The sequence below is a fragment of the Neopsephotus bourkii genome, unplaced genomic scaffold, assembly GCF_033783945.1.
Source record: "Neopsephotus bourkii isolate Nb327-2 ecotype Australia unplaced genomic scaffold, CSIRO-AGI_Nbou_v1 NB_1250, whole genome shotgun sequence".
NCBI lineage: Eukaryota > Metazoa > Chordata > Aves > Psittaciformes > Psittacidae > Neopsephotus > Neopsephotus bourkii.
The window spans coordinates 3,766,526-3,776,539 of NW_026901735.1; the positions used below are offsets into that span (position 1 = coordinate 3,766,526).

The following is a 10,014-nucleotide window of genomic DNA, read 5'->3' on the forward strand; positions in this document are numbered from 1 at the left end:
CGTTCGCCTGCAGGCAAGGGATTGCCTTTCCGGGTAGAGCGCGCAGGCGCGCATGGGCAGCCTTCTTGGGTGACGACACGGTTGCGCCGGCCGGAAGGACCCGTCGCGTCCTGCTGAGGCGGCGGGTGGCTGCAGTGCCTTCTGGAAGGTTCCCGTTAGAGCAGCCGGTACCGCGGGGCTCATCCGCGTCCATCGGCGCGATGCCGGAGAACACGGGCGCCAAGGGCCATGGCGGCGGCGGGAACCGGGCCAGGGGCACCTACCAGGACCGGGACAAGCCCTCCCAGATCCGCTTCAGCAACATCGCTGCCGGCAAAGGTGAGGGGGGAGGCCTGAGCGGCCCGCGCCCGGCGCTGAGGGGAAGCGGCCACCAGCTTCCCGCAGGGTTCCCTTTGCTGCCCTGTGAGGGGCCTCTGGCACACCGAAGGGGTGCTGAGGGCTGGCATCGCCCGCCTGGTGTCCCCGCTGGGACGCAGACGCTCCCGTTGTGTTCCCCCCAGGCCATGCGATCCCGGTATTGTGTCAGTCGGAGGTGTTCCTGGGAGCTCTAACGGTAGGGAACTCCCCGGGATGGGGCCAAGGCGTGTTGAGGGTGCTGTGTTCGGCGTTTGACAGGAGCCGTGGTCGGGTTACTTGGTGTATAGCGCCGTTGTGTTATTGCTCCGTTTTAAAATGGCTGCAATCAAGTGATCGGGTGTTACTGTTTAAGAAAAGCCGTGTAAATCAGACCTGCTATTGCAATGCTTTGTGTCATTGTACTGTGAAGGATGTTGCAGTGCTGGTGGGATAACTGGGACATACTTACTGCTGGAGACACCTTCTCCTTAGAAGGAATGGCTCGAATGATGGAGCAAGTGACTGTAATTCTTTAGATCAACTTGCAGATGTGTTTTTTCTCTCTTCCTAGCTGTTGCTGATGCAATTAGAACAAGCCTTGGACCAAAGGGAATGGATAAAATGGTAAACTTTATACTTAGATTCTTAAAATGTTAAGGTTACTGTGCATAGAATCACAGAATGGTTTGGGTTGGAAAGGACCTTAAGATCATCCAGTTCCAGCCCCCTGCCATGGGCAGCGACACCTCACACTAAACCATGTCACCCAAGGCTCTGTCCAACCTGGCCTTGAACACTGCCAGGGATGGAGCATTTACCACTTCCCTGAGCACCCTGTGCCAGCTCCTCACCACCCTCATAGTAAAGAACTTACTCCTTAGACCTAACCTGAACTTCCCTTGTTTAGGTTTGAACCCATCACCCCTTGTCCTGTCATTATAGTCCCTAATGAAGAGTCCCTCCCCAGCATCCCTGTAGCTCCCTTCAGACACTGGAAGCTGCTCTGAGGTCTCCATGCAGCCTTCTCTTCTCCAGGCTGAACAGACCCAATGTTCTCAGCCTGTCTTCATATGGGAGGTGCTCCAGTCCCCTGATCATCCTCATGGCCTCCTCTGGACTAGCTCCAACAGCTCCATGTCCTTCTATATAATAGGCATCTTCTATAGGATGCTGTCTTTAGCCTTGAAGTTCTTTTCCAGACTTCATTTAAGGGAAAGTGGGAGCTAAAAGCACATCTGAGTTTGAGAAATAGTGTTGTCAGGAAACATATTTACATTGAATTTCAAATTAAATGAAAGTTTCATAGTTACTGATCAGAACTGTGTTTCTCTTCTCCTCGCTCAGATTCAGGATGCTAAAGGAGATGTAACAATCACTAATGATGGTGCTACAATCCTGAAACAAATGCAGGTCCTGCACCCTGCAGCCAAAATGGTGAGAGGCTTTTTTGTTTATTACTCAGAAGATGATACCTATTAGAGCTTAATTTCTGGGACAGGACCCCATAGTAACATTTTGTGTGGACTTGAGGAGCACTACCTCTAGTGATACAGAGCAAGAGCAGTGTGCTTCAGGAACATTTATTTTGATTGCAAGATTCTATGATCCTATGTGCTGAAGAGTTCCAGTATTCCTCATGCACGATTCCTCTGGCTGTGTTTTAAGACATAAAAGAATCTTCATCTCTCATTTAATAAACCTTCTCATTTAAGAACATCTTTCATTTAAGAAAGAAGTGTTAGCGATGTCCCAGAGCGCTAGGATAGAAGAGAATGAGTTCTGTTATGGTCAAGTGGTGTGAGGATACAGCAGCCTGATCTTCTGAGGTATTAAACATAGGCCTCTTAGATTTGATTGTGGTTGGAGATGGAAATGAACTTCCCATGACCCTCCTACAGGAAAGAAAAACCGTGTTAGTCATCATCAGTTTTAAGCATAGGAGAAAAGCTGCTTTGCTTCTGTTAGTGATTTGTTGCTGTAGCTGTGTTTCAGCCAAAATAGTATGGGAAGTTGCAAAAGGTACAGACTTCAAGTAAGAAAATCATAGACTCATACATAGAATCACAGAATGGTTTGGGTTGGAAGGGACCTTAGATCATCTAGTTCCAACCCCTGCCATGGGCAGGGACACCTTCCACTAGACTGTGCATGATCCGTCCTGTTAGTAAGGTTGGTGTCAGTACTGCTGCATTCTTGAATCTCTCTCGTTTTGGTAATGGTTAGTGTTTGCAGTTAAATAGTATATATAAACTTTTGTCATGATTTGTCCTTTAGTTGGTAGAGCTGTCGAAAGCACAAGATATTGAAGCTGGTGATGGCACTACATCTGTTGTTGTCATCGCTGGAGCTCTTTTGGATGCCTGTTCCAGACTTCTTCAGAAAGGTTAGTGTATATATTCAATATGGAAACAGGACTGGAGGTAATTAAATTCTCTTGTCTGCTTGCACGTGTATAATGGAGCCTAATGTAGCTGTTAACCAGTTGAAATGTGAAAGGTGACTTGAGTTTTCACATTCAGGTTGCACTTGTGTTCCACTTGGGAATAGAAGTCTGTTTAGCTGCTTATTTTAATTGACTGCATTGCTGTTGATACAGGACATAGTGCCTAGATGATAATGATTTGTGTACTCACTGTGATTATACCTGTACTTCCTGCATGGGCAGAAGGAGAATGTAAGAAGGTATCAGTTGAATTTGGGACCAGTGATTTTACAGGGTTGGTTTTTTTTACACTTTGCAAATTTATCCTTTCCCTTGAGAAAGTCTGTTGAGGGAAAGACATGAATTACAGACCACAGTGGTTAGTGTAGGTTCTGTTCCACTGGTTCAGGACATGCTTCCATGCGGTTCAGGAGCTTTGTTACCTGTACTGCCACATAATAATTAGGCGTCTGTGCGCACTGGAAATAGAGCAAGGATGACTGGACCTGCACAGGAATGCCAGTGGTGAAGAAAACGTTGAGGAAGTGTGGTGTTGCTGAGATGTCAGACACTGTGAGGAGATGTGCTGTGATTGTCTTTGAGGACAGGTTTTTAGGAACATTATAGCTTTTTTCCTCAGCTTTAACAGTGGAAAGTAATAACGGAGGTCATATACTCATGAAGAATGCATTTTGCTAAGATGTCTTCAGTTTATTCTGACATGAGAGTCTGTAATCTTAAAATAGAGAGGGTGAAGGAAACATGATAAAACCATTGGTTTGAAAGCACGAGTGTCTAACAGCCTTTTTGTATTCCCCACAGGAATTCACCCCACCATCATTTCAGAGTCATTCCAGAAAGCTCTGGATAAAGGTACTGAAGTCCTGACCAACATGGCGCAGCCAGTTGAACTGAGTGACAGGGAAACCTTGCTGAACAGTGCAACTACTGCTCTGAACTCAAAGGTATGGCTGATGCTGAACTTCAGACCGGCTGAGACCTTCAGCTTGCCCCACTTTATGCTGTTCTTGTTAAGAATATCCTGCACATCACAAACCCTGCTGGTTTTCAGACATTGGCTACCTTCTGTTAGACTTTCTCAGATTAAATTGAAACAGAGTGCATGTCAGTCTGAAGTGCTTGGTGAGCACAGCTGTGGACTGTCAGTGTAAAAGCAAGCTTTGACTGAAAACAGCAACAGAAGGCTTAGGTGGGATACTGAGAGCTTTTGCCAGCAGTTTGCATAAGGCAGTTTGTGTTCATGTCGCAGAAATTGCTAATACAGCCTCAATGCCTAGAGAAGTGTGCACTAACTGACCTTGTAGCATATTAATCTGGGAAGCTCTCAAAGGTCTTATTCCCAGAAAGCAAAGTCCAGTTTCCTTCCGTAAATCCCTAAGCATGGTGTTTGCCACCAGCATAGCCTCTCTTGCCTTTAAATGGAGCAGTCATTCCCAACATACCATGTTAAAGCATCTGGTTGATGGGCAGGGAGGGAAAACAAGCTTTGTTTCAAAATTCACAAGTCAAACACTGAAATGCAGGGACTGTTATTTTGCAGTAACTGTTTATCAGTGTTAAATCTCACTGTTTTTTCCTCTTTGCTGTTAAATCCCTTAGGTTGTGTGCCAGTATTCTAGTTTACTTTCTCCAATGAGTGTGGACGCAGTGATGAAGGTGATTGACCCAACTACAGCTAATAGTGTGGACCTCAGAGATATTAAAATTGTTAAGAAGTTGGGGTAAGAACAGTTTGTAGTTGGATGAATGTTGTCCCTGTGAAAGCAGCTTCCTAAAGTCATGGGTTGCTTTTGTTTCCAGAGGCACAATTGACGATTGTGAACTGGTTGAAGGACTAGTCCTGACTCAGAAGGTGGCAAATACTGGTGTAACCAGAGTGGAGAAAGCTAAAATTGGCCTTATTCAGTTCTGCTTGTCTGCTCCAAAGACAGATGTAAGTTAAATTTTGACTTTTGTTCCACTACTGGGGAGATGCAAACGTAGTAGCACACTTTATCAAGGTGCTGTGATGCCAGTTATGTTCCACAGCTGTAATGAAGTTCTGCTCAGTAAAACACGGATACTCATAACTCTTAAAGAACTTGGTAGTTGGTATAAGAAAGAGAACAGTTCAAAAGTCCAGTATTACCATTTAAATAACCTCTAACAAGACACATTTTACTGTTAATGCTTGTTTGCTTTGAGTCAGGGGCTCCTAAATTAAAGCATGTGGAACATCTTGACGCTTGTTTTTAAAGTCAGCAGTTGCTCATAACACTTTTGTCTTTATTTCTGTTTAAATAGATGGACAACCAAGTAGTTGTTTCTGACTATGCCCAAATGGACAGGGTGCTACGTGAAGAGAGAGTCTATATCCTAAATTTAGTTAAGCAGATTAAGAAGGCTGGATGCAACGTGCTGCTGATCCAGAAGTCTATTCTGAGGTATGTTAATACCAATGTACTGGCTTGCTGCATGTGTTGGGCGGAACAGCTGGAATTGTTTGGAATACCTGGAAAACTGAAGCCCGATACTAACAGCACCTTCAGAAAGCAGTGATGGTGTCTGTATGTTCAGTTTAATGACATCTCTACTTTGTAGTCTGAAGAATTTAGCACTGCTGGTAGACTAGCTACTAAAATAGGACTGTGGACTGACTATTTCCCTCTTGTTTGTAGGGATGCTCTCAGTGACCTAGCCCTTCATTTCCTGAACAAAATGAAGATCATGGTGGTTAAAGAAATTGAAAGAGATGACATTGAGTTTATATGTAAGGTAAAGTGAGTTATATGAGTGGCTGTTAAAGTTTACCCCAAAACTAAGTACTTGGCCAGTGCCAGTTTATTATGACAGTTTTACAGGTTTCATGTTCTGCCTATAACATTACAGCATACTTTTCCCTAAAACCCATTCCTGTTCCGTTGAGCAGTCACACTTCTGGAAAGATTCAGGACAGATGTAAAAGCCACAGTCCCAACTGCATTTGGGTCCAGTATGCAGGAGAACATTACACAGGTCATTTGCTGACTCTGCAGTCAAGTTCTCATTGCTGTTTCTCCCCTGTTTCAGACCATTGGAACTAAGCCTGTTGCTCACATTGACCAGTTCACTCCTGACATGCTGGGGTCTGCTGAGCTGGCAGAGGAGGTCAACTTGGACGGTTCTGGGAAGCTCGTAAAGGTGAGAGTGACAGTGTTAATGCCTGCTTAACATCTGCCAATTACTTTAATAACATCTGCTAACTTTTATGGGTTTTACTGCTGAAATCACTACACTGAATTACCTACTTCTAATCCCCAAGTAGCCACTGACTCAGGAAGCGCAGTGGTGGAGTGGTTTTGCACGTCCAGTCCTAACCCCCCACCACAGGCAGGGAAACCTTCCTGTGCCAGCGCCTCAGCACCCTCACAGGGAAGAGCTTCTAATGTCTAATCTAAATCTCCCCTCTCTCAGTTCAAAGCCATTCTCCATTGTCCTATCCTACAGGCCCTGGTAAGGAGCCTTCCCCAGATTTAGCCTTCAGAGTTCGTTTTATGTTTCAGATTACAGGCTGCACAAACCCTGGGAAAACCGTGACCATCGTGGTACGTGGATCCAACAAACTCGTTCTAGAAGAAGCCGAGCGTTCAATTCACGATGCCCTGTGTGTCATAAGATGCTTAGTTAAGAAAAGGTAACATCTGCATTTGATTAATCAGTAATTTAATAACACAGAAAGCTAATGAATGTGCGCTTACATGAGCTGAGGTTTGATTTTCACTCATGTCCACAGAGCTTTGATTGCAGGAGGCGGAGCCCCAGAGATTGAGCTAGCGCTGCGCTTGAACGAGTATGCTCGCACTCTGCGGGGCATGGATGCTTACTGCGTCCGTGCCTATGGAGAAGCACTGGAAGTCATCCCCTCAACACTGGCTGAAAACGCAGGTCTCAACCCTATCTCAACAGTAACAGAGCTGAGAAACAGGCATGCTCAAGGGGAGAAAACAGCTGGCATCAACGTCAGAAAGGTAACCAGGAGTTGTGTGTGCATGTGTGCCTACAGAACTACTTGGGTGTTAAAAGGAAAGTGCTCAGCACTGGGCCTGGACTGAGAGAGGCAGGTTTGGATCTCATTAATGGTGTTCTCCCCAAAATGAGCGTTGTGGGGGATCATAGATTGCTTTCTGAGGCTGTAACAGCTTATCGGAGGGTATTGGTAATAGAAGATATTTAAATGTTGTACCTGCGGAATAAGAAACCTGTCTCTCTTCAAAAGCATAGTTTCACCTATGAAAACAGATACATATTTGGAATGGATATAGAATCACAGGATAGTTTGGGTTGGAAGGGACCTTAAAGCTCATCCAGTTTTATGTGTGTGTTCTAGGAGGAAGACAGTGGTCTGGCTTCTTCCAAATTGCCACCATGTTTAAGCTGGCTTAACCATGTCTTTATTCTCGGCTGATTATGTCTGGCTGTCAAATGGCCGGGGAGAGAAGATGCATACCATAATGTACCCCTGTGTACGCATCTTCCATCCTCAACAGGAGTTGAGTAATTAAGCCCCTTGATACAAGTCTGATTTCAAGTTGGCTGTCTTTCTGGGGCTTCTACTAAAAGCAATGTCACTGCAGTGATTTGCAGACAGTAAAATCTGCCTGTTCTCGTAGGGTGGCATTTCCAACATCTTGGAGGAGCTGGTTGTGCAGCCACTGCTCGTGTCCCTCAGCGCCCTGACTCTGGCGACAGAAACCGTGCGCAGCATCCTGAAGATCGATGATGTGGTGAGGAGTGTTTGCATTGAGTTTTGTGTAATCACCAGAATAGTTATCTAATTCACTGTGCTTCAAAATAGATTTACTGTGTATTAGTCTTAGTTTATGTGCTGCTTAGAAGGCCAAATGGTCTAATAACTGCAATTGTAACAAAATGAAATGCATTATATATGCTGTGCCTTAAAATGAAGAGTTAAAGTGACTGAAAACCCAGGGTCTTCAGGCAGAGCAGCATTTGTTCCAGTTAACCCATGGTCTTCTCACTCCTGACTCTGAACTGTCCTTTGCAGGTGAACACTCGAGGCTAAGCTGAACGAGGAACGTGGGGTCTGTGTCCCGAGCTCCTTCCCTCTAGTCTGGAATATGGTTTCCTCACCACAAGCGCCTGTGTGAATGATCTTAAAGTCCACAAAGGCTTGTGTGCTTTCAGCAGGTTAACTTAAAACAGTAAGAATCTGGTTTGGAAGAGGAAATGCTGTTTGTCAATAAACATGCAGTAGTTTACCACAGGCTTTGCTTTATAATTTTGTCAGAAATAAGATAAATCTGTTAGATTTGGTTTTCTGTGCTACGTGGTCCTGCTTTAGCTCTGGAAAGTTTAACAGTGAGTAATTAGCTCTTGTAAAGACACCCTTGAACTTACACTCTGGTAACATGTACTGCAGGGGTCATTTCCTTTACCTATGCCTGGCTTGAACAAGGGAGTGTCTGCAGTGATGGCACTTCAGAACAGCATCACATTCCTTGCTCTGCTCACTGCTGAGGTCTGGAATGACCTTTGACAACCCAGAGCATCACAACAGGGCTGTCTTCACACCCAGCTCTTTGTACTGCATCAAGCAGCAGAGTGCAAGGGTCAAAACAGCCTGCTTCTGAAAAGACAAGGGTGGTATTACTGTAGTTACAGGGATTTATTTGAAATCAGTTTGGGATGATAATGGCTGCATCTCCCTTGAACAGCCCTAACTGCTCCTTTGATCGTTTCCAGCACCGTGGTGGTCAACTCCCAGTTCTGTTCGGGAAAAACTTAGGATTGAAACCTTTGGACAGCTTCAGTAATCCACACACATCTCCCCCTTGACTGCTTTTCCCCAGAGTCAGTTGTACCATTGTAGCACAGTGCAAATGACACTTTGCAAGCCAAGTTGTAAAACACATACTAAAATCTACTTATACCTGCAGTTAGCTGCACATAGCTGTTGGGTTCGCAGCTACCAGGAACATCCCAGCTGCCCCAGTACATTCAGTTTACAGCTATTTTCAATGTTACATTGCACAGTTTAGAATAAACATTTTTCAACCTGACATTCTTAGCCTGAAAGTTTGAATTGATTGGATCTGTGCGTTTTGAGTAAACTTCCACCACTTTGCTGACCAGCTACTGTTGAAGCACTTTCCTATGACTAATAAATAGTTGATTCAGGCATTCCTGCTGTGCATGAATTACCACACACTAGAGGCTGTTTACAATCACAGAATGGTTTGGGTTGGAAAGGACCTTAAAATTGTCCAGCTCCAACCCCCTGCCATGGGCAGGGACACCTTCCACTAGAGCAGGCTGCTCCAAGCCCCTGTGTCCAACCTGGCCTTGAACACTGCCAGGGATGGGGCAGCCACAGCTCCTCTGGGCACCCTGTGCCAGCGCCTCACCACCCTCACAGTAAAGAACTTCTCTGTATCTAACATGAGCATTCCAAATGCCACCTTACCCCACAGGATTACATTCAGTAGTGATCTCTTCTAGTTCAGGTGTTCACTTTGACTAAACTTCCAGTTCTTGACAAGATTTACAACCACCACTGTATGGGATTCAATCCTTCTCTCTGTGTCTTTACATAAGTATTTGCAATTTCAACACAATGAATAGGTGCACTGGTCATTAACACCTCTGCAGGGGCGGTGGAAATCTGCTGCTCCCAATTTACCTTTATCCCGTTGTCGTTTATGTGCAGCACACACGAAAACGGGAGAAGAGTCATAACCTGAGGGGGTAAAAACCGTGGGTTGTGAAGGAGAGGTGCGAGTTCCGATTAAACGACTTCCACCTAAAGCAGCGTAAATCCAGCCCAGTGTGCAGACGAGGACAGGAAGCCACAGCCGTGTCCCCGCAGACGGCCCGGAGATTACTGCGGCAAGGAGCCTGCGCTGCTGCCGCCTCCCCGCCGGCTCCCCCGGCTCGGAGCCGCGCTGCCCCGCGGAGGAGAGGGGCCGGATGAAGCGGCCCCGCTTCCGCCCAAGGGGCCGCCTCCATCGGGGCGGAGCGGGCGCAGCTGCGGCCGGCGCTGCCCGCGGGGATGGACGCGGGGCACCGCGCAGCGCTCCTGGCCGCCGCCTGCCTGCGCACCCCGCTGGACCCGCGCACCCGCGCCCCTGCCGCGCTCTACGAGCGGGAGCCGCCGCCCGCAGCCGCCGCGCAGGTACCGCCGGGCGCGGAAAGCGCCGTTACCGGTCGTGGAGCGAGGCGGGAGGCGGGGTGAGGGGCTCGCCGTAACCCGCCCTGCA

At 46.6% G+C, this 10,014-nt stretch overlaps 1 protein-coding gene across 1 annotated transcript; it reads left to right on the forward strand.

The window, feature by feature from the left end:
* The first annotated feature begins 138 nt into the window (after nt 1-138).
* On the forward strand, nt 139-8,019 carry CCT4 (chaperonin containing TCP1 subunit 4). The gene is made up of 14 exons (XM_061364824.1): nt 139-318; nt 908-960; nt 1,681-1,770; nt 2,611-2,719; nt 3,581-3,723; nt 4,379-4,500; nt 4,580-4,712; nt 5,063-5,202; nt 5,437-5,533; nt 5,828-5,938; nt 6,301-6,431; nt 6,531-6,765; nt 7,408-7,521; nt 7,803-8,019. Exons 1-14 carry the CDS (start codon nt 201-203, stop codon nt 7,818-7,820), a joined length of 1,614 nt encoding a protein of 537 aa, XP_061220808.1. The 5' UTR covers nt 139-200; the 3' UTR covers nt 7,821-8,019.
* The last annotated feature ends 1,995 nt before the right edge of the window (nt 8,020-10,014 follow it).

What these genes read in the sequence shown, in the direction of transcription:
- CCT4 (XM_061364824.1), top strand. Translation starts at nt 201, where the DNA reads ATGCCGGAGAACACGGGCGCCAAGGGCCATGGCGGCGGCGGGAACCGG. An exon ending in CAAAGGGAATGGATAAAATG is followed by an intron (nt 961 to 1,680) that starts GTAAACTTTATA and finishes CTCCTCGCTCAG; the next exon opens with ATTCAGGATGCTAAAGGAGA. An exon ending in ATCCAGAAGTCTATTCTGAG is followed by an intron (nt 5,203 to 5,436) that starts GTATGTTAATAC and finishes TCTTGTTTGTAG; the next exon opens with GGATGCTCTCAGTGACCTAG.